Below are 23,868 nucleotides of genomic sequence, written 5' to 3' on the forward strand. Positions count from 1 at the left end.
AGGCCAAGACATCAAATTCATTACTAGAGATATTGTGTCCCATGGGACTGAAAAAAATATGAAATCCTGAGCCTCGGATGACCCCTCTAAGGAAACAAATTCTGCTGCTCTTCTTAGGGTCTGTACCAGTCTGACCTTTAGGTTTTGACATTACTTCCGCCACCCTGCCTCTGCACAAGGCCAACAGGTAACGCGTCCCGGCAGATATAGCTGGGCAGCCCTCGGCCCCCAAACAGAACGCAACTACCCGGAAACAGCGCTTGTTCGAAGGTGGGCGGAGCGCGGGGGAATTGGGGGCCACACACTTCCCCTGCGTACTAGACGCGCACGGCGGCCGCCTAGCCAAGTCCAGGTTGGAGGGGGCGGTCCCGGCGGCGGGCGCAGGCGCTGGCTGGCGCGCACTCCGGCCCCACCGCCCGGTTCTCTGCCGCGGTCCGCCCTCTGCGGGGCGGGGGAGGGCGCGCGAGCTGCGGCCGCCAGGGCCCGCCCCTTCGCCTTCCCGAGCAGGAGGGCGGCGCGGGGAGGCGGGGCCGCGGCGGCCGGCCCTGTCTGCGCCTTGCTGGCCTCGGAGCTGGCAGACGCTGGGGGGAACATGGCGGCGGCGGAGCTGGCTGTCCCGGCGCTCCCCAACAGCGGCGGCGCGGGGGCGCCGTCGGGCACGGTCCCCGTGCTCTTCTGCTTCTCGGTCTTCGCGCGGCCCTCCTCCGTGCCGCACGGCGCGGGCTACGAGCTGCTCATCCAGAAGTTCCTCAGCCTGTACGGCGACCAGATCGACATGCACCGCAAATTCGTGGTGCAGCTCTTCGCCGAAGAGTGGGGCCAGTACGTGGACCTGCCCAAGGGCTTCGCGGTGAGCGAGCGCTGCAAGGTCCGCCTCGTGCCGCTTCAGATCCAGGTGGGTCCCGTGGGAGGGCCGCGCGCCCAGCCACTGTAGCCGGTCCCCGCGCGTCTCTGTCTCCGCCCCCGCCGCGCTCCTCAGGTGCCCCGCGCCGCCCTGGCGCCGGGCCCTGCGCGCCTCGCTGGCTGGGGAGGGCTGCGCCGCGAGCGCAGTCCTCGGGGACGGCTCAGAGAATGGGCCAGTCCGAAGGTGACGGTCACCAGCTGTCCTCGCCCGAAGCGGGGGCGTGGGCCTCCCGGCGCGTCTGGGCACGCGAGAACGCCCCCACGTGTGTGGTCCTCGACCGGTCGCATCCGCTTTGTGTGCCAGGAGCAGGTCCAGCCGCCTGCATAACCGAAGGGCCGTGCGGTACTCGCTGTGGTTTTCTGTGGGAGTGCTGCCGAATGGGGGTGAAGAGTTGATGGGGGTATTGGCCTTAGGGTTTGTTCCCGGAGTTGTGTTTACCAACTGCGGAAACACAAACTTTAGGAGTCAGGCCTTTCCCCGCTCCTCTCTCCAGTTTGTAGTTCCTGGAGCTTAAGCCTCCGTTAACCTTAAGTGAAATAACCATTTGAGTAGCCTCATCCTGGTAACCGGTTACTGGATCTCTTGATTATATGTACGTCGCCTACGTTCAAAAAGTCATTTGACTCAGGACTGTAATACCTTGTTAATTACCCAACTTTCCCTCCACCAGGATTTCCCGATGGTGCTGGCCGAGAAAGTTATTGCACCTGAGGATTATTTTATAGCTTTTAAATATATATACATATATATTTTTTAAAATCATGCACTAATAACTATGCGGGCCTGTCTCTTGTTCTTTTTATGCTCAGAGGATTCACTGGAGGATTTTTATTTTTGGAAAGAGAGAACGTAAGATATATTTTAGGTGCTACACTATCAACAATTTTTCTTTTGTTGAGAAACCGATAAGCCATTTCTTCGGAAGACCAAATTGAAATGTGGGAATCAGGCTTAGAAGGCGTTTTATATTCAAGTGTCATATTCTTTTTTTTTTACTTGTCATATTCTTAAGATTATTCTCTAGATTTTTCTTCCACCCAGCTGTAGTCAGTAGCTGCAGAATTGGTTTTGTTTCTTATCACCACAGCACCCATGCCAGCCCCAGCACCCCTGCAAGAAGCTTCCAAAGCAGATACTTTTACCTGGATAAATTTCCTGTGTTCAAAGGACAAAGGCTGTGAGGTTCCACTGTTTAGCCCTGTGGGGATTCTAAAAGGATGATCTCTGATACCCCAGAATTTGCCCTGTTGTCCATACAGAGAATTGTGAGAATGGTGGTTGGTAGGTGTTTACTACAACTCCCCCCAGCCCCGCCCTCCATTTTTATGTCTTCAAGAGTTTTCCTGGCTGACACCTCTCTGCAGTCTTCCTTGTTCTTGTATTAGGTTATTGTTGCCAAAATACCCAAGAAGTTGGATGCACCTTTGACAAATCCATTAATAAAGGCCAGAATCCAAATTCTAACTGAGGAGGTCTGCAGCTGACCTGAAGATGCAGACTTCTTTGTGATGCATTTTCTGTAGTGGTTGGGAGGGAGGGTGGGCTATACCTAATAAGATACTATGCCAAACTAGTGACCCCCCCCCTCCACATCTATAAGTCTATTCCCCTTCCCCACAAGATAAGACTTACTTATTTTGAAAAATTCAAGGCCCATGTCTGCCAACTGACTTTAATGAAACGTGCTGGAAATTAGTAATGTATATGTGTATATGTGAAATGTCCTGTACATTCTCAAAAGCCATTTTATAATTTAGGTAACTTGTGGCTTTTGAAATATTTTGCTTGGTATAGGAGATAACATTTTTTTGGTGGTGATGTTTAAAATAATAATTATAATAGCACAACTCTGTTCAGTCTTTTTAAAGATATTGTTTATATCTCATTAAATAGCCCAAGAGTTCTGAAAAGTCTGTTACATAATACCTTAAGTATTTTAAAGTTTTTAACAGTATTTTTCTTTATGCTGTCTCCTTCGTTGACTTCTTCAGCCCGGTGCCTCCTCCAGCTATAAAATAAATGTGGAAGGCTACATACATTCCATATATACCCATAAAGCTATTCTGATACCTATTTATATGTATATGAGTATATGTCTCTAATGTAGACATATGTGTACTTAGTGTGTATATACTTAGAAGTGAAAGGGAAGATAGTTCTTTTCATGAACAATTTATTACATGTTTTTGGAACCTAGCTGTGTAATCCTACAGACATGGATATTTTATAGCTAAATGAGACCATAGAGTTCATCACAGAAACATTTGAGTGGCAGCTTTAAGTGCCTGGCACAGTGAATTCAAACACGGATAAGACCCCATTCTTGTTCCTCACCTTATAACCTCTTATTTTGCAAAATAGCAGAAAATGGAAGAAATTGCCCAAGGTTCTCTGGTAATGGTGGAGCCATCAAAGCTTGTGAAGTCCCTTCCTGGTAGCTGACCAAAGCATTCATCTTCTCTTCTCATGCTTAATGAAAATATCAGGTAGAATAGAGAACAGGCCAGAAACATGAGTTTGTAATATCATTTGTTTTGCTGGTATTCGTTGTTCTTTGGAATCCGTGCCTGTCACTTAAGAAGACTCAGGATGGTCCTTTAGTGAGGCCATGCTCCTGGGGCCTGATGGTCCCTTTCTCCCAGTAGCAGGGACAGAGAGCGAAAGTTTGGCTTTATGTAGTCCTCTGCTTAAATAATGTAACTTGTTATTTGCTTCAACTGGACCTTAGAGCCTCTAGGGCCCTGGCTCACATACTTATATTCTAGAATATATTCTTAATTTACATAGGGGAGTGGCTTTGCTTTCATACTTGTTCTGACTGCTGCTGCCATGACCTTGTAACACACAGTGGTTGCTTATGCCATATGGTGTGCACCTGTAGTGGGTTAGTGGTTCTGTGGGGACTGATCTTTGAGACCCCCATTGTGAATATTGGACTTTTGAGTGTCTTCTTCTCTGAAATCATCTCACAGGGACCGAGTGTCTGCTGACAGCTCAGGTAGCTGAAGACAGCTCATGTTTCTAGCATGGTTTATGTGTTTTCTGCTTTGTCAGAATGCTTGAAGTCCGAGGCATTTTGAGACACAAAGGAAGAAATGTAAATGAGAGGATTGAACAGTGGGAATTTAGGTCATTTTTATAACTTCCAAGTTTTAATTTTTCCTAAGGTATTTCCCAAGTTTTTACTAATGGAAATATTCAACCCTGGAGACTCCTGTACATTTGATATCCTACCACCTCCAGTGTATTTTCCAGCTTGTCACCATGGAAGGCAGAGCCCAGACAGAAGAGAGGAAGAGGTGGGCATGACGAGGAGGATGCCAGTGAGGCCATTTTCCCTTTGTATGTAGGAGGGAAGGCTCTGGCAGCTTTGTGTGGGTGGGAGATAAGGGCTTCCCTGGGAAGGTTATTTTGACCTTTCCTGAGATGGTTAATTGGGAAGGTATTTAGCTCCAGAGCACCTTCACTTTCATAGAGTTTTATTACTACTACTAATATTCTATTATTATTTTTAACAGAGGGCATGGCATTTATTAGCCAGAAGAGACCCCAGAGTTCATGGTGGAAAGGGAGAGAAGACCTGGTTTGGGAAGATGAAGGAAAGGAATCTGTTTCCCCTTGGGCTTGCTATTTTGAAGGTGGTGATTTTTGATTATGAAACCTCTACTGTGGGAGCATGTAGGAGGAGCAGATAGATAATAATGCTCAGAAACAGAATAGAGAAGCAGGCGGGACAGATCTCTGGGAGGTGAATAGTGTCAGGGCACTGAGAGGAAAGAGCTGGAATGTGAGGGATGTGGTTTGTCTCTCCCCCATTGGCTTGATGGGGGGGAGAGAGAGAGAGAGAATGTGTTGTGCGTGTCACTTTAAAAAAAAATTTAACATTTTGTATTACTGCTCCCAGCATTGCATACTTTTTTCCCCTTAGTGGAGGCTACCTGTAAACAAGCAGTGTTTGAGAGTAGGGACTATGAATTTATTGTTTGATTATATGAAGCCCATTTAATCCTTGAAGTAGCCCTCTGAGGTAGATACTGTTTTGTTGCTTTGTTACAGATTAAGACACTGCTGTTTGAAAATGTAAATGATTTGTCTGATTTCATGTAATTGAATTTAGGGAAATTGAGATTTGGTCTCAGATTCTATTGCCCACAGCTCTGCTACCCCAGGGGAGTAGCTGTGGTAATCACATTTCCTTGCAAACATTTCTGAGTAGAAATACTGATACCCGACCGTCCCTTCTGGACTCTCTCCCAAGCATATCATGCCTATCTTGTGACTCTCATAGACTGCCTCGGTTTTGAACACATCCCATTTACAATTCCAAACTTTAATAATTCCTAAATACACACAGTTTACTCCCAGTAGTAGTTCTCACGAGAAGGCTGTTAAACAAAGTACCACACACTGAGTGGCTTATACAACAGAAGCCTACTTCTGCCCAGTTCTGGAGGCTAACATTCAGGGTCGACTCCTGAGGACTGTGAGGGAGAATGTGTTCCATCCTTCTTTCCTGGCTCTTGGTTTTCTGGACATCTTTGGCATTGCTTGGTGTATAGACCCATCACCTTCATCACTGCCTTCATGTTCCCAAGGCCTTCTCTGTCCAGATTGCCTCTTTTTATAAGGATGCTAGTCATGTTGGTGCTGGCCCTCACCCTGCTCCAGTGTGACCTCATCTTGACTAATTATTTTTTTAATGATTCTATTTCCAAATAAGGTCACTTTCTGAGGTCCTGGGGGTTAGGAATTCAACATACGAACTTTGGGGGACACAATTCAACATAAAACACTCAACGTGAATTGGTTTTGTGGAAACACAGAGAGGGGCACAGAGAGAGCATCACTGAGCAAGGCCGGCCTCCGCCGTGTATGTGCCTGTCCTGAGTCACCAGGGGCACTTAACCGAGGAAGGACAGGTTCCTTGCAGATGGACAGCTGCTGTTAGAAAATGGTCAGAACACAGGTGGTAATGAAGAGGGGGATATACTGTTGTAATAATATAATAATGTAAAATGGGACTTGGGGATGAAAGTCTTTTAAGTGCTAAATCTGGTCAGATTCCAGCTGTGACATTTCTTAAGAAAATGGACAAAAATTTATACTTGCAATTGATCTCTAAAGGGTGCTACAGGTTCTGACCAGTTTTTTGTATTTGAATATGTTTATTGAGATATGTGTTATTTATGTGTATGCATGTATAGAGATGTTTGCTGATATATAGATAAATGAAGGTATGTATGTTTGCACACACACACACATTTTTTATATGTGATTTTTTTTCATGTTTCTTGAATATGCAATGATTTGTAATTGCTGTGGTTTAACTTGTGACAGCATTTGACCCAGTGTACTTTTAATTTGCTATCTTGCAGTTGCAGCATATTCTGAGCAGCGTTTTTAGTTATCTACAACGTTTTGCTTTAAGAGAAATTTATGAGTCAAGTTAAGAAGTCCCTGGGTTTTAGAGTCAGTGTGTAATTGAATAACAACTTATTGAATTCATGTGAATTTGGGGGATGGATTGGTGGGACATGGTTAGAGTTTCTCAGGGTAGTTTTGTTTTGTTTTTTCTCCTTTTTATTGTAGCCTCAAAGCCTTCTTTCTGGCTTATCAAAAGTAGCAATTTTTTTCCCCCCAACTACCATAGCGTAGGGATACCTCTTTGTTGTTGTTGTTGTTGTTGTTTTGTTGTTGTTGTTGTTTTTAAATAAGCTTTCAGTTTTAGCACAGTGTTAGAGCATAGTTGCAGAGATAGCCCGGAGAGTTCCTGGATACTTGTACCTAGTTTCCCCCCTGACTGTCATCTTACATTGCTGGGCACAATGCATGTCACAGCCAAGAAACCAGCACTGGTACATTCAAATCTCTTGAGTTCTACACTTTATTCACATTTCACTGGTTTTTCCCGAATGCCATTTTTCTCTTCCATAGTCCATTCCAGGATACTAATTATGTTTAGTTGTCATGTCTTCCTAGGCTCCCTTGGGTCTTCAGACTTGTTTTGTCTGTATTGTATTGTGTAGTTTTTGATGACATTGACAGTTTGGCGGAGTACTGGTCAGATATTTTGGTAGAATGTATCTCAGTTAGGTTTATCTGATGTTTTTTGCACACTTCAAATGGGGCTGTGGGATTTTGAGAGGCAGATGATGAAGGTCATTCTTAACACGTTTTTTTCAAGTCGATATACTAGCAATGTGGCATGACTGATTCTTTCAGTTTTGATCACCTGGCTGAGGCAGTGTCTGCAGATTTTTTCCATTGTAAATAATCACCCTGTTGCCTCCTCTATATTCTACTTTGAGGAATCATATCATTTCATGCAGTCCACATCCAAGAGGGGTATCAGGAGTTAAACTCTGACTTCCTGAGAGGAGACTGTCTGGGCATTTTTGATTCACTAAATTATAGCCAGTCATCTCTGCGCAAGAACATACATGCCTTGTCACATTATCTCTGTCGTTTCTCTGTTTGCTGAAGGTTAATAGATGAGTTCCTATACTAGAAGGGTTTTTCAAGGTGGTGAGGATTTTGTGGCTGCATTTTTTGACATCCTCAGTCTGTGTCTACTATGAAATATATCTGATGTGGCCCCCTGCCCAGAATAGGAGACATCACAGCTGAAAGGAGGTAGGAACAGAAAACACCAGGAGACTACAACTCTGAATATTTAGGGTTTCTGGATAGGTAAGGCTTTATTCCTTTATGTATCCCAATACATTTGCCCATTTTAATATCATAGTCCTGAAGTATTATATAGTTTAACATTTTCTTAGTTGAGTGTGCTAAAATGATGTCCCAATTTATGTTATTATATATATACTGTTCCACTAGAAGTCTAGATGTGGAACTAGTTGAGTTTTGATCTGCTTTTAGTATACTTTGAATTTTTTTTCTGTCACCTATCATTTCTTGTTGATACCAGTTTGCCTGTCTCTAGCCACTTACTTTCTGATTTGCTGTTAATAACCTTCTGTGAGTTTAGAGCCAGGAGGACTAAACTTGTTGGGAATGTGTACAGAGTTCGTCTGTTATCTGAGGGGAGATCTGCGAGCTAGAGAGAGAGCGGCCACGAGCTCTGAGTATGATGGTGCTTGGCCATCTGGCACACTTAGATTGGTTTATTTTGCTTGCTTGCTTCTTTCACTGCCGTGGAATGATGAGAATGACTGAGTTGCATTGCTGTAATTTGAAACAGACCAGTTGCAGGTAAATTGCATTCTGTCATGTGCCCTAAACACATTGTGGGTGTCTAGACTTTGAGCCCTTTGATCCAAAATTTAATTTTTACTGAGAATTTAAAATATGTATTCATAAATAGTTATTGGTTTTAAAAATTGTGTCCTGGGTACTTAAATATATGTCACGCTCCGTGCTTTGGAAAATGATACTTGCATTAAAAATTTAAGGGAGCGAAACAGTTAAAGACTGAATATGTAATTTAAGATGCTTGAATATTTATTTTGGTCATCCTTTATTGGCAAAGTAGGGAAACCTTTTACATAGTGTTAGCATTACAGATGGCACTCCCATTCTGCCATGAATTTGGTCTGTAGAGGGAGATAGGTGCCAGCGTTCCTCAGACCAGCACATAGATAAGGAAGTACAAACTCACTGGAAGGATAAGAGATTTCTTTTAATGATGCTCCTAATTCCTGTAGTAACTGTTTCCTGGAAGTGTGTAGGGCCAGGCTGGTGGGGAAGCCACCATCATGTAATTGGGACAAAGGATTTTCTCTAGAAAATTATTAACAGACATTATCCATGGGTGATTTTTGGGCAAAATGGGAAAATTGAGGGGAGATCTGAGGGCTGGCTAGTAAGAGGAGGGGCATGGGTTCATTCAGGACCAGATTCTTTCTCTGCAGTGCTTTCTGAAATTTGAGAAGGCAGGAAGAACAGCATCGTGGACCTTGAAGAATACATCAGTGACATGAAATTCTTAACATTCACCAGCGGTTTTCCACTTTTTTATAGACTCCTCCTGCGCCCACGTTGTTTCTGTAGAACCAACTATGGCAATTAACGTCAAGCTGGGTAATCTAATACCTGTTTTTAACCTTAATTCATTAATTTCCTGATGATGATGAATTTGTTGACGAATGCAGGTGTCCAATTTATGTCTGTCCATTGAACAGTGGTGATGTGCTTGGCATTATTTCATTGCATTTCTTTTTTTGAACTCTGAGAAGTTATTCCTGAGAACAGCATCTTAATATTTCTGTCTTGATGACAGCAGCAGTTCTGAATTTGTTCTGATTTTTTTAGTTTTATGTTCCGTAGTCTCTGCTACAGATTATTTTCAGGGTTACTTTTTGTACTTAGAAGCAATGCCATCATCAAACTTAAGTTGTTTACCATCATAACATTTTTTTTTTTCTAACAGTAAAAGCGATGTGTACTTTTAAATAACGTCTGAGAAGTGTTTTTAAATAGCATTTGGAGAAGGTAAGAAAAGTATAAAGAAAAAAGTATTACTGACACCCGTAACTGTGTAACTACTTGTTAATATTTACATGTGTTTGCTTCTACATTCTATTTATATTTTCACATGATTGAAATACTGCTGAACTTCAGTGCTCTCTTTTTATTTATTTATTTTTTTTAAAGATTTTATTCATTTATTTGACAGAGAGAGAGAGACAGTGAGAGAGGGAATACAAGCATCTGGAGAGGGAGAGAAAGAAGCAGGCTTCCCACCAAACAAGGAGCCCAATGCAGGGCTCGATCCTAGGACCCTGGGATCATGACATGAACCAATGTCAGACACTTAATGACTGAGCACCCAGGCGCCCCTGTGCTCTCTTTTTAAAATTAATATTAGATCATGAGCATTTCTTCATAGATGGTTCAAATATTTTTAAAAACTTATTTGCATATATTATTTTAGTTCTTTAAAAAATTTTTTCTCATGGGAGTGTGTTAAACTTTGTGAAGTCTTTTCTGTATTGTTGGTCCTTGGTTTTTTTCTGATTTTCATTATTAAAAACAATTCAGTCAATATCTTTGTGGATAATTTTTTTTTCAATAATTCAGATCACTTCCTTTGGATAATAGTTGTAGAAATTGACTTACTAGGGCAAGCAGTAGGAACACTTTTCTCCTTTATTGACCTCCACTGAAAATAAATGTCGTTGTATAACGAGTGCTAAATCATTCTTTTTTCTTCTTTCCTCAGCTCACCACCCTGGGAAATCTTACACCTTCAAGCACTGTGTTTTTCTGCTGTGATATGCAAGAGCGATTTAGACCAGCCATCAAATATTTTGGGGATATTATTAGCGTGGGACAAAGATTGGTATGTTTGCTTGTTTATTTTTTCCAATTCCCTGAAGCATGGTATACATTTATATAGTTACAAAATACATAAATTGCTAATTATCCTTGTTTTCTGTTTGTTTTTTCCAGTTACAAGGGGCCCGAATGTTAGGAATTCCAGTTATCGTAACAGAACAGTACCCTAAAGGTCTTGGAAGCACCGTTCAAGAAATTGACCTAACAGGTGTAAAACTGGTCCTTCCAAAGACCAGGTTTTCAATGGTAATACCAGAAGTAGAAGCAGCATTAGCCGAGATTCCTGGAGTCAGGAGTGTTGTATTATTTGGAGTAGAAGTAAGTGCATTTTGTTATGTTTGGGGTACATTGTCATTTGTAGAAAAGCTGCAGTGCGGTTTTATGTGTAGGCTAGGTGGTAGGTGATAGTAATGATGAGAAACATCCACCACCCTTCCATGAACGTTGACTCTTTGCATGGCAGTGATCTGTAGCTCTTCAGTCATTCAACACTCCCAGTGACTTTCTGAGCCAATGAAGTACTTTGGGTCTCCCCCTATTACAGATGAGGAAACTAAAACACACATGCTGTGCAACTTGCTTGGAGCAGGTAGCTGGTTAAGGGATGCATATCACAGCAGAAAAACACAGTGCCCCAAAAGTAGTAGTTAAAAGCAGAGGCACAAGAATCGATCAGCCTACATTCAGAGGCGTTATTTTTATTTATGTGTTATAGGATTTCACCTTGGTCATATTTTTGCTGTAGAAAAACCTCAGAAGTCCTGTAGTTCCTTGTCCTTCCCACTTGAATCACTTATGTACCTTTTTGAAGGAAAAAAATACTCAAGATTCTTTATGTGGATTAAAATGATTTTTTGTTTGATGGTTTTTTGGCATTTATATATACAGAATGTATGTATTTATTCATAGCATTTAAACATTTATTGAGTTAAATTTTAAAATTATGGGGAAAAAAACAATAAATACAGTGAAATCCAAATAGTATAAATTTAATATACCTATGATAGTAGGTTTTATACTGTAGGTTTTAAGAGTACAAGGATGCAGCCTTAGTTTTAGGTGTGCATTAAGTATTTTTGTATTTTGACTTCAATAATGATAAATACAGAGGAAGCCTATTGATATAAATATGTCATGCCAAATACTTTTGCTGACTTCGGCACTTTTTTTTTGCTCATTCGTCATTATTATACCTCATGCCTAATCAAAATCATCTTTGAACAGTCCTCCAGTGCCAATTTTAATGGCATGCCACTTGATAATTCTCCAAAGCTCACTCATCACGTGCACATAAGTTTGGCATCCTGATATTATTGAAATGTGCTTTCATTGCTTATATAACAGAGCTCTTGTCGGGCATGGTTTTGCTCTGTATTGTCTGCTAATGAATTGTTACAAGTTAGTACCTACAAAGATGGAATCTGTTTGATACATCTGCTTGTGCTGTATACTGGATATTTTTTGCCTTTGTCACTTGTTATTTTTAACTTGGCCTACCTTTACTACTGGGTACCTTATACCAACTTAGTTTTTCTACTTGTTTCTCCATGTACAGTACTGCTGACTCATTCTTTGTGTTGGGCACTCAGAGTGAGTTCAGAAATAAACCCAACCACGAGCAGCATCAAAATGGAGTGGTAGTAGTCAGCCTTAGGAAGGTCATCCAGATGACAGATGAAAATCCTTTTGAAAAAATTGTCATGGAGCTCCAAGGATATATATGCTCAAGGATCCTAGTGTGAGGAGGCTTGATGGAATCCAGTTTCTGAGTTTACAGTGAGGAAACCAAAGCCTGAGATGTTTATTTTCAAGATGACCTAGCAAGTTAGAGGCAAAGCCAGATGGAGGGCAAGGTCATGAGAACTGTAGTGCTTTTTTCTGTTTTATCATGTTGTCACGTATTTGTAAAATGTGTGCCCACATTATTACATAGGATTTTTAATGTCCTTCCTAGACTCATGTGTGCATCCAGCAGACAGCTCTGGAGCTAGTGGGCCGAGGTATTGAGGTTCATATTGTTGCTGATGCCACCTCATCGAGAAGCATGATGGACCGGATGTTTGCTCTTGAGGTAATTGTCCTGCTTGAAAATAAGTAATTTGTCAATTTTTCCCGATTAATTTGAAGAATCATGAATACTTCATAGCGATGAAAAATTGACATCTTCAATTTGCATGTCTTTTGACAACTTCAGATTCACTGACTTCCGGAATCTTGGTGGTATGCTGACCGACCTTTCAGGTCTTACCATTAAATCTTGTTTTATATCTTCCATCTCCTCAGATCTAGATTTCTCGTGATACCAGAAGCTCTTATATATCTTTCCTCCTGACTTTGCTATGGTTTGATGTATGAACTCGTAAGAAGCCTTCTAGTAAGCTTAATCTGCATCACTGAGAGATTTGCAAATCAGAAACAGCCCACCTAGTTTAACTCAGCCCAACCCTAGGGCATGGCCAGCCTAAGCCTGGTTCAGCCTCTGTTGGGTTTTCTGTCTTGAGTTTCTGGGCAATGGGAGGTGTGTCACTGCCTCTGAACACCACTCACACATAGTGTTTCTTGGCTGCCTGCCCCAGAGGATCAGGGTGGACCATAGTCAGGGAATCAGAGATATTTTGTCAGTGTTGCTTAACAGTACTCTTTTGTAAGCATTTTCTCTTCCAAGGCTGTTGAAAAGCAAACTACCACATAATCCTTTGAAACACTCACTCCGTATTGTAGATTGTTCTCTCTCTCGCATTTAATTCTAGTTCTGCAATAATTTTAGAGTCATGTCCATGTGGATTGAGTTGGCATATTCTTTAACTGATGATTTTTATTGAGAATGGGAAATATAGATTTATTTTGTCGTTGTTGAGATCCTCCTGTGTTCAGGCCCAAGCTGGCCTATGAACCACTTTCTGTGTTGGATTGCAAAGTCATTGCTTCTGCCAGGAGTGTTCCCAGGGGTGTTGAGGTAAGGCAAATGAGAGAGTATAGGCAAGAAAGGAGAAAAGTCTGTGCAGAGAGGGCCGATGCAGAAGCAAGTGGGGAGTTGGCAGCAGCAGCTTCTTTAAGGCCCTGGTTGGCCATCCCTTCTCTAGGAAGGCTAAGGGCCAGAACTTGAAGTGTTTCCACGGAAGTGGAAAACTAAAAACATCCAAAAATAACAATTTTGCTTATAAAGAAATTGCAAGGACTTTTGTCCTCCACTTAAATAAGTTTTTTTTTTTTTTAAAAAGATTTTATTTATTTATTTGACAGAGAGAGATTACAAGTAGGCAGAGAGAGAGAGAGGAGGAAGCAGGCTCCCTGCTGAGCAGAGAGCCCGATGCGGGACTCGATCCCAGGACCCTGAGATCATGACCTGAGCCGAAGGCAGCGGCTTAACCCACTGAGCCACCCAGGTGCCCCACTTAAATAAGTTTTTGAGACATGTCTTTATTATGGCATTTATTATAGAAATTTATGATTGTTGGTACCTCTGCCTCCTCCTAACACTGGGGATACAAACATAGTGAACCTCTTTACCATCGGACACTCTTTGGGAAGTCGTCTTATCTCAGTGACTAGGAGTCTGGACACTGGAGGGATATTACAGGTTTGAATGCAGGGCCTGGCATTTTGTAAATGTGTGTCCAGGGACAAATTATCTAGTACACGTGCCTCAGAGTTTTTTCTTTCTTTCTTTCTTTTTTTTTTTTAAAGATTTTATTTGACAGAGACAGTAAGAGAGGGAACACAAGTAGGGGGAGTGGGAGAGGAAGAAGCAGACTCAATGCGGGTCTGGATCCCGGGACTCTGGGATCATGACCTGAGCCGAAGGCAGACACTTAATGACTGAGCTACTACCCAGGAGCCGCACTGCCTCAGATTTCTTATCAGGGAAGTGGATATAGGGAAAAGCCACCCTACTGGGGGATTTGGTAAGGGTTAGTGAGGTCAGGTGTTGGTGGCACTTAGTGTACTGTCCGACGCAGTAAACACTCAAATGTTAGCTGCTGCACTTATTTCTCTTGTGGTTATTATTTGTTGTTGTATCCGTGTGGTTAGTCCTACCCAAAATGTAGAAGCAGTAGGTCAGCTTCTCAGACCGGCAGGAAGGAGGGAATGTGGTTCTCCGGTGGCTTTGGGTGAAGCAGAGCAACCAGCATCGTGTGGGTTCAAGCACAGAAGTTGTAAAGTGAAAAGAAAGAATCAGGTCATATGGCGATGGGGGAGGCATGCCACACTGCAGATTTTTCTCTTAGTCTTAATTTTTTTTTTAAACACAATTTTCTTGTTTGCTAACTCCAAGGCCCCCCCTTTTTTTTTTTTAATTTTATTTATTTATTTGACAGAGAGAGAGAGAGATCACAAGGAGGCAGAGAGGCAGGCAGAGAGAGAGGGAGAAGCAGGCTCACTGCTGAGCAGAGAGCCAGATGCGGGGCTCGATCCCAGGACCCTGAGATTATGACCGGAGCAGAATGCAGAGGCTTAACCCACTGAGCCACCCAGGCGCCCCAGTCTTAATTTTTGATGGAGGTGTTATAGTTTGTACCTAAATTATTGGGAGAAGTGTTAGTTTTATTTCTTTTACTGTAGGACTTTGAAAGTTAAAGAGCAATCTGGCCAGCTCACCTTCCCTGTTCCTTTAGAACACAGCTCCTCACGGGAATTCCTGAGACTACCCACATTGCCTATTGAGATCATTATATTAATAAGATTTATAGATACTGTTATTGAAACTTCGGGGCATGGTTTTGTGGCGAGTGCTATCTTCAACAGAATATTTTGAGCACCAACTGTTTGTCAGGCATTGTTTCTTTCAACTAATAATTGTAGAGTAAATGCAGAATAAAATAGAATGAAACCCTCTCTGGAACTTGATACCCTTGGACTTGCAGTGGGGGTGGGGGTGGTTCGTGTTGATTGGAAGTTTACTGGGTTTAGCCACCCCCCACCTTTGCCCTCTCTGAAGGTTTCATGGCTTTGTGCCCTTGCATTTTGAGGTTTGTGGGTCAGAGTAACTTTTCCTTCGACCTTGCTGGACTGGTTTTGTAAGTGTGGGGGATGAACTTTGGAAGCCGATGGAGCCCTATATCTGTGTGCATTAAAGAGGTGCAGTTTGAAGTTTGGCCTCATTCTCAGCCGGGAAAGAGAGTTTGGGAGAAGGACTGGAGGTGTCCTTACAGCACCTGTGGATGTGCCCAGACCTGTTTGTGTCTGCAGAAGCTCCTGCTTTTCTCTCTTTGCTCAGGCACTCAGTTTGGGGTTGGTAGGCACCGTGGGAAGGTCTAGGAGTCAGTTCTAAAAACTTTGCATGTTGCTGAGCCACGCCTTCTGCTTAAGCAGATTCTTTGCTTGATTTTGCGGGGGAGGGAGGAGGGCTTGATTTTTTTCTTTTTTTTTTTTTTAAATCCAGTCAGCCTTGGCCATATCTCCATCTTGAAGCCATGGGTTGGCGTCAGTTGACTAAGATGTGTTTCTGTGCCTCGAGCATACCAGCCCACCTCTGCCACGGTGACCCGACTCTCACCAGGGACTATTGACCTGCTGTCAGTCCAGCAGATTGTGGTCAGTGGAGCCCTAGGGAAGCTGGTGTTTTCAGGGGTTATCTGCTTTCTTCCATAACCTGGGAATAGTTTTCTGTCCTTCCTGCCTCACGGAGGAACTAGAAAGATGAGTGAGAACTGACTTCTTTGGCACTTCTACATGCATCAGGCATGTTCACAGACACTGCAAGTGTGTGATTAAGATTCAGAGTGAATCCTTGAGAGTCCCCTCATTGAGCGTTGAGGAAGGCCAGGCTGGGCTGCCAGCTGGTCAAGGCAGGCGCTGCTCTATTGTTACAGTTGTCCCCTGCTCTTCTCTGGGAGGGAAGCACACAGTCCTGGAGATGTCTAAGGGTTTTGATAGTATAGTCAGAACTGGACTAAAAGGAGAAGGACTTCAGTTTCCAGAAGTCTTCAAAAAACTCACTTTTGGGTATTTGCCCCCAACATACAGGGTACTAGCACACTTGGTTTTTTTCTCCCTCTTTCCTATGTAATTCTACTGTTTTTTCTTTCCTCGAGCCTGCTGGTCAGCTACCCTGCATGCTTTCCCACCCAGGCTGCTGAGATCCATGATGGCTTTCTGAGAAGTGGGCTGAGCTTCTCCCTTCTGCGTCTTTGGGGACAAAAAGGAGGGGTTTACTCAGCCAGTGGGAAGGTTAGGCCTGTACATCTGCAAGCATCCGAAGGCTTCACCTTCGCTCCTGGAGGATGTCCTGGTTCTTGTTCTGACTCCTCCTTCATGAAGAGTCACTGACCTGGGTCTTTTCCCCTGACCTGCCTGGGAATTATGTCTCTGCCTGTCTCCTTGGTTCTTACAGCAGAGGGTTTGAGGGACAGCAGTTGGCCAGGTTTTTCCCTATGGTTTCCGGTAATAGAGATGGCCAGAGAAGACAACTCGAACTTTAGAATTCTCTCTCATTCCCTTCTCTTCCCCTCTCCTGCTTGTTCTCAATTTTGTCTTCTTTGCCCTCCTCTCTCCCTTCTTCCCTCCTTGAGACTTCTGTCCTTGCTTCTTTATTATGATGCCACTGGGGCAGTTTGGCAACAACATTCTTTGATCTGTCAGCAAAACTTTAAATTTTATGCTCTTGTTTCATGATTCTGAAGTTTATGGTGGTGGCAGTGCTGGTGAGTCTGTTATCAGCCTAGGGGCACACTCTTTTTTTTTTTTTTCCCCAAGATTTCATTTATTTATTTGTTAGAGACAATGAGAGAGGGAACACAAGCAGGGGAGAGTGGGAGAGGGGGAAGCAGGCTTCCGGCAGAGCAGGGAGCCCAATGTGGGGCTTGATCCCAGGACTCCAGGATCATGACCGAAGCCAAAGGCAGACACTTAAGGACTGAGCCACCCATGTGCCACAGGGGCACATTCTTACAAATTGCATGAGGCTCTCCTACCACCAGTTCTTTCTGATTTATGGGAAGGACACACATTGCTATATGTCATATGTTTGGAGACAGAAAAAAGAAATTAAAAATCATTGTTTTACCCTAATAGTCTTGATGTCCCTTCTGTGCCTGGCACATATAAGTCATAACATTAGCTACATATTTTCTTTTCCTTGTTTCTAGTCCATATTACTATTACTGAGAATAATTCTAATCATTTTGTGGTGTGACTAGTTGGAAATCTGTCCCCATCACTTAAGTGGATGGTCTGACTAAGGACCATGGCTTTAATAGAGGACACTAATTATTGTTAACCCACCATAGCTTTTGTTGTTTAATACAATGTTCCTTGTTGTGCTCATTTCTTGATTTGCCTTTATTTTATTTTATTTTATTTTATTTTATTTAAGCGTCTTGCTCGAACCGGGATCATAGTGACTACGAGTGAAGCTGTTCTGCTACAGCTGGTGGCAGATAAAGACCATCCAAAATTCAAGGAAATTCAGAATTTAATTAAGGCGAGTGCTCCAGAGTCAGGCCTGCTTTCCAAAGTATAAGGACATTTGAAGGTCTGGTATGCTGCTCACCATCAGGTGACAGGACTGTAAGCCTGGACAAGCTCTTGTCTCTACTAGAATTAAAATGTTAAAGTCAAAACTTGGCTCCTTTTTTGCGCCTCTTAGTCAAACATAACCAATTAGACCATTTGGGTACCAACGTTTAGTTACAACTGTCAAAGGCTTCAGGTGCTGCCTACCTTCTTCTTCTTTTTTTCTTTTTTGGGTTAATGTGCTTTTATTTATTAAAATAATTGTAATGAAGGTGCCTGTTTTGTGTATATTGTGTCCACTGGTCACTATTTTTTTAACGTGAATACTCTTGTGACATTTTCTCAAATTGTGCACTGTAAAGAAAAAAATGTACCAATAATGGTTTGACTTTCATAGTATTATTAAGATGTCTGTTGTAGCCCAGACTCAGTGCTTTTACTTTACAGATAGATTGAAATAGGATTATTAGGTGAGAATTTCAAACAGACCTATGGATCATGCTACCCCTTTCTTTCACAATGCAGTCAACTTACTTGAGTAAGTAGTGTTGATCTAACCAAACAAATGTATACTGAATAATTATGTATCTTTCTTGATGATGCTAATTTTCTTATTCTAGTCACTATCACTCATTTTCTGTTAATGTTCTTTTTTTTTAGCTCATTGGGCCATTCTTTGTTTTAATTTTTTAAACAGAATGGTTCGCAATGTTACAAAATCAGGGGAGAACTGTTTTAGATTTTTTTACTTTGGCTGCACGCGTTTACAACAATGTTGAGTATGTCTTCCGATATGCACCAGCTTTAGCGAAGAGTCACAGGCTAGATAAAAAAGGGTTTTCAAACGTCCATATTCTTGTTTGGTATTTTCTCTACCTACCCTCCAAATATTACAGTTAAGGCAAAGGCTTGAGTCATGATTTGGTAGTATTAATTTTGTAGTCATTGCTACCCTTCAATAAATTTATTTTCATTAAAAACTTATTAGAGGGTTTTAAAACTTTTTTTTATATCATGTGAAATATGAAACACTGCTGTCTTTTATATTAAAGTAATTAAAGAAAATGTATTATTTGAATGAAATTATTTTGTCCTCCACAACATGGCTCTGTGAGTACTATGCCAGGAATTCTAATATTTTTTTCAAAGTGTAAAATTTTGACCTTCAAGAATCTATCAGCCAAAGGGAATTTTCAAAGGAAAATTCTTTGCAGGTGGGGCAAATGGATTTTCCTGAAGGGCCTTGTCATTATTTAAGAGCAGTAGAAATGCTGATTTCTTTTGTCACGGGTAACAAACTGCAGCCAGCAATCTTGTGGGTGTGGTTGAGTATTCTCCCCCCCCCCCCCAGGCAATTTGGGTATCAAAAAAGATATTTTAAATCAAAGTTTTGAAATAGTTTTGAAGAACTTCAAACCTACTGCTCCTCAAACTTTAATATTGATGAAGTTCTAGAACCTAGGTGAGGTTTGGTGGGCTGAGGTCCGGAGCCGATGACCAAGAAAGAATTCTTGAGACATCTTTGGTGCAAAATGGTGGTTTATTAAAGCACGGGGACAGGACCCGTGGGCAGGAAGAGCGGCTGCCCCGGGTTGTGAGGGGTGGCAGGTTCTGTACCCTGCGATTGGGGGAAGGTGAGGGGAAGGGAGGGTTCAGTGGAGTTTCAGCTTTTGCTTTGTCCTCAGCCAGCCTCCTGCTCCCTCATCAATATGAATGTCATTCACCTGGGGCTCTCATTAAAACACTGAGTCTGGTTTAGTAGGTGTGCAGGAGGGCCTGACATTTTGCATTTCTAAAAGGCCTCTGTGCACCAGGGCCACATTTTGAGTAGCAAGCATTTCAGAAACCACCTGTTTCCTTCCCCTGCATCCATGCCCTTTGTTTCTCATGAAAAACCACTGCAGTGAAGCCTTTTCAGAGCTGAAACCAATTCCCTGACCCCCAAGTTAGCTTCCTATTACTCCCATAAGAAATTAGCGCAGATTTAGTGGCCCAATACCACAGAAACTTAATATATTATAGTTTTGTAGATTAGAAGCCTGTATCACTGGGCTGAAATCCTTCTTTTCCACTAGATTGTCAGCTCTTTGAAAGCAGAATCTGTGCAGTTGCTATACTCATTCTGGAAATACATTTTGAGAACCTGCTAAGTTCTAAACATTGTGCTATGTGCTGAGGATAAAAAGATGCTTGTAGGAAACTCCTGGTCTGGTATAAAGTCAGATCTATCATAACCTCTCAGCAAATGTAAATTGAAATAGGTTATGTCAAAAGTTCAGGAATGTCAATATTCCAGAGTTCAGAAGAATATAATTGGGAATTCTGGCTTCTCCTTCTTTTTCACAGATCATGCAAAAGCAGGGTGACATGGCCTTGTTATTATGAGAACACTGAATTGATTTTAATATATTAGGCTTTGAACTGGGAAGTGCCTACAGTTTTGTAGAACAGTGTTCTTTTAACTAACGGAAACAAAGAAGTTGAGCACTGAAGCAGAAGAGGAGTCTGGTATTGAGGGGTCTGGAACAGGATTAAGATGCTTCGTTTACTGAAATGTAAAAACGTGCAGAACTTTAAAAGGAATGAAAGTGATAACTTACTCCAAGTAGGAACCAAGTACCCTGTTACTACCCATTTTAAATACCACATTTCTCTAATCGGAATATTTTCCCTTTTGACAAGTTGATGTTTGGATAAATATGACTCAAGCTGGTTGGAACTTGAAAGATCATGATCTCAAAGGTGAAATTCAGCTCTAAAATTCTAACATGGCTTTATGTTACGGATGTGGCCAGTGAGACCCAGAGATAAATGCCTTTTCTAAACATGCCCGACTGATTAAAGGTGTAGCAGAATGAGGACAAGGTTTCTTAACACATTATCTTGTACGTCCTGATACCAGTGGTTCATGCTGTGAAGATGATCATAGGGAAAGGGGAAAACAAGGAAAAGGATGCACGTTACGGTCTAGAACAGCATGGCCGTTGACATTAGCGAAGTCGATGGGACCCCCCGGTGCTCTATCTCTCCCTGGGCCTGCTGTCGTCAGTCTAGTCTTATTTCTCTCTGGACAGCTTTCTTTTTTTTTTTTTTTTTAAAGATTTTATTTATTTATCTGACAGAGAGAGATCACAAGTAGGCAGAGAGGCAGGCAGAGAGAGAGAGAGAGAGGAGGAAGCAGGCTCCCTGCTGAGCAGAGAGCCCGATGCGGGACTCCATCCCAGGACCCTGAGATCATGACCTGAGCCGAAGGCAGCGGCTTAACCCACTGAGCCACCCAGGCGCCCCTCTCTGGACAGCTTTCTTAAGTAAATCGGGAGGATGGCGGGTAATACGGAAATTATGTGCATTGTCAAATAACGATAGATCAATATTCACACATCATTAATGCTTCCTTAATCCTCCACAGAGCCTAATTATCCACAACTAACCTTTGATTAAAAAGAATTTTAAAACCACTAGGCTACCGTAATGGGAATTATCAATTATTTAGAGGAGATGGAAATGGAATTTTAAAAGAATTGCCATTGGCTTTTAGAATTCTGGTTTCCAAATTGCTTTTCTTTCTCTGTTAGGGCTGAACAGATCAAGAAAGTTTATATTTTTAGAAGAGATTAAAATCCAAAATGCTGGTTCAGGAAAAATAACCTAATAATTCCTATTGGATAGACTCGAATCCCTGTTTGCCGGCTGAAGGAAACAAAATTCTGAAATGGCTCCTCTAGTTCCCACTGTGGTGTGGGAGCGTGCGTGCGCAGGCAATAAAACCTCCCGGTGTCAGTATAGCAGGAAAAGGTTTTTGCTCAGGTGATTCAAGTTTCAAATCAGTGCCCCTTAAGATAGACTGGCTTGGTGGCTTGTAGCTAATGAGGGGAGATTTTAAAAGGGACTCGGCTCTTCCTGAGCAGAGAGATCCTGAATATGAGCTGGATCCCTCACTCCCTGGGGTTGTGGGGGGGGGGATCTGCTGCTGACTTTGAACATGGATGGGATTGCAACCCTCAGAAATGTAGGTGGCTGGCAAAGAAACGAGGACCTCAGTTGTATAAGCACAAAGAGCTGAATTCTGCAAACAGCATGAGTAGAGTTTGGAAGAATACTCTCCAGAAGCTGCAGAGAAGAACGGGGTCTGGCTGGCATCTTGATTCTGGCTTGAGAGATCCTGAGCAGGAGGAATGCAACCACGATATTTCCGGACTCCTACCTGCAGAACTGGAAGGTAATACGTTAAAGTCATTACATACCTGATAATTGGTTCTACAGCAATGGGAAACATACTTTTTTTTTTTTTTTTAATTTGTAACCATGTTTATATGAAGAAAAGGAGGAAGGAAATAAGTGGGGTGCTCTTAGGACAATAAAATAATGTCTGTATTTTACATTCCAATGAGCTCTTACTAATTTGTTTCCAGAAAAGTTGGGGCAGGGAGAGAAAATGAATGTCTTGTAGTTTGTTATGGTTAATACTGCAGTTTTCCTTGTGCTTTTGGCTTTTTGTATTTCTCAGAGCAGCAAAGAGGCAACTTATAGCACACCTGTCATATGAGACTTGATTTCTTGATATAATTGTTGGTTGCACAGTGTATTTTACTACGGAACTGTTAAGAGTCACTAGGCTTTAGATTGGTTCATTGTTCTTGCAGCTGCTTCCTTGTTAAATTGTTCCTCCCACTTCAGGCACTAAATGCGAGAAATGAAAGGGGATGTGTCTCTGAACGTACAGTTAATACACAAGTGCTCATTGTTGACGTATATTGAATACACGCAGCTTTGAATTGGGCTTTTGGAAAATGCCTGTGTGCTTTCAGAATAGCCTGTTTGGTGGCCTCAGCCGAAAATGTGGAATACTTTGTAAATTACAAGTTGGAAATGGGGAATTCTTAATTTTTTTTTAAGAAATTAAGACCCGAGAAGGAATGTATGCAACCTACAAAGAACACAAGTGAAAATTATTGGCTGCCACCCAAAACATTAGTAGCTTCTTGGCTGTATTGTTAATTTGCCAATAAGTAAGCGCTTTAATATTTTAGCGAATTTGGCAAAAATAAGCATCTTATGATGTCAGTATTGCATTTTAGCAATTTATTTCTGCAGATAGCACGGTTTCCATACACCACTGTTTGGGGCAGTGGCGGGGGTGGCGGGAGGGGTGTCTCACATACCTTTATGCTTAAGTTAAAAAAAAAATATGATTGGGGTTGTTGGTGAACGGAGTTGGCAGAAAAGAACGGGAAATTTTCTTTTTTTAAAGATTTTATTTGTTTATTTGACAGAGAGGGAGGGAGGGAACACAAGCAGGGGTAGTGGGAATGGGAGAAGCAGGGAACCTGATGCAGGGCTCAATCCCAGAATCTGGGAATCATGACCAGAGCCCAATATCTGAATCACCCAGGCATCCCGGGAAATTTTCTCACTGGCAAAGTAGCCCCCATTCCTGCAGTGCATGGAGATGGGGCACCTGGCTTCGTACTTCCCTAGCTTTGGCACCTGGAGCAGATTTCCTGTCTGCACAACGAAGAGATCGGCCCACACTGCATCCTGAGTAGGGTTTGTTTGCAGTTGTAAACCCTGTGCTTCAGATTATGGGAGTGAATTAAATCCAACATTTGTTTGAGTGCCCGTCATCTTAGGAAATGTGCCAGGTAGCAAAGTACTTTATATGAACTGAGTCCCTATAGCCCTGTTACGTAAATGCTGACCTGAGTAAGTAACTTGCCCAAGGTCATTGAGCTTCTTCGAAGTGGTGAGACTGAGATTCTGACTGCAGATTGGAGCCTGGAATTTAGAGTGTGCAGGAATGTTGCTGCCGTGTTCCCTCCTGCTGTCCTGTGAGCCACACACCCTCCCAGGCACCAGGGAAACCTGAGGAAGCCGTAATGACGCCTAAAGCATGGGTGGCAAGGGGGAGTTCTTTACGCCCAAGTTCCTTCTTTGTATAGATAACCTTCTCTGCACTCTGAGATTTTCTATAAATAGCTAGGTTTTTGTTTTGTAGACTTCACTTTTTACTTTAAATATTTAATTTCTTTAGAGAGCTCCTTGAGAAACATAAGAATTTCACTAAATGTCAACTCTCTCACTCTCTTTAAACGTCCTTGAGACGTTCATTAAATTGCTTTAAGATTTGCTTTCCAAAATACAGTTTTCTTAGCTGGAAATTGTTCTATCAACTCACTCAACCTGTGTGTTCAAAACTTTCAGAGGTAAATAAC

The 23,868-nt window shown here is 42.3% G+C and overlaps 1 protein-coding gene across 1 annotated transcript; it reads left to right on the forward strand.

The window, feature by feature from the left end:
* The first annotated feature begins 517 nt into the window (after positions 1-517).
* ISOC1 (isochorismatase domain containing 1) lies at positions 518-18,640 on the forward strand. Its single transcript, XM_059174481.1, has 5 exons — positions 518-895; positions 10,086-10,205; positions 10,316-10,519; positions 12,156-12,272; positions 17,517-18,640. The coding sequence occupies exons 1-5, from the start codon at positions 593-595 to the stop codon at positions 17,661-17,663; spliced, it is 891 nt and encodes a 296-aa protein (XP_059030464.1). The 5' UTR covers positions 518-592; the 3' UTR covers positions 17,664-18,640.
* Positions 18,641-23,868: the final 5,228 nt, after the last annotated feature.

Source organism: Mustela lutreola, chromosome 5 (genome assembly GCF_030435805.1).
Source record: "Mustela lutreola isolate mMusLut2 chromosome 5, mMusLut2.pri, whole genome shotgun sequence".
Classification (NCBI taxonomy): domain Eukaryota; kingdom Metazoa; phylum Chordata; class Mammalia; order Carnivora; family Mustelidae; genus Mustela; species Mustela lutreola.

Coding starts and splice junctions, on each gene's coding strand:
- ISOC1 (XM_059174481.1), top strand. CDS start 593: ATGGCGGCGGCGGAGCTGGCTGTCCCGGCGCTCCCCAACAGCGGCGGC. Junction 896..10,085: donor TCGTGCCGCTTCAGATCCAG/GTGGGTCCCGTG, acceptor TTCTTTCCTCAG/CTCACCACCCTGGGAAATCT. Junction 10,206..10,315: donor TTAGCGTGGGACAAAGATTG/GTATGTTTGCTT, acceptor TGTTTTTTCCAG/TTACAAGGGGCCCGAATGTT.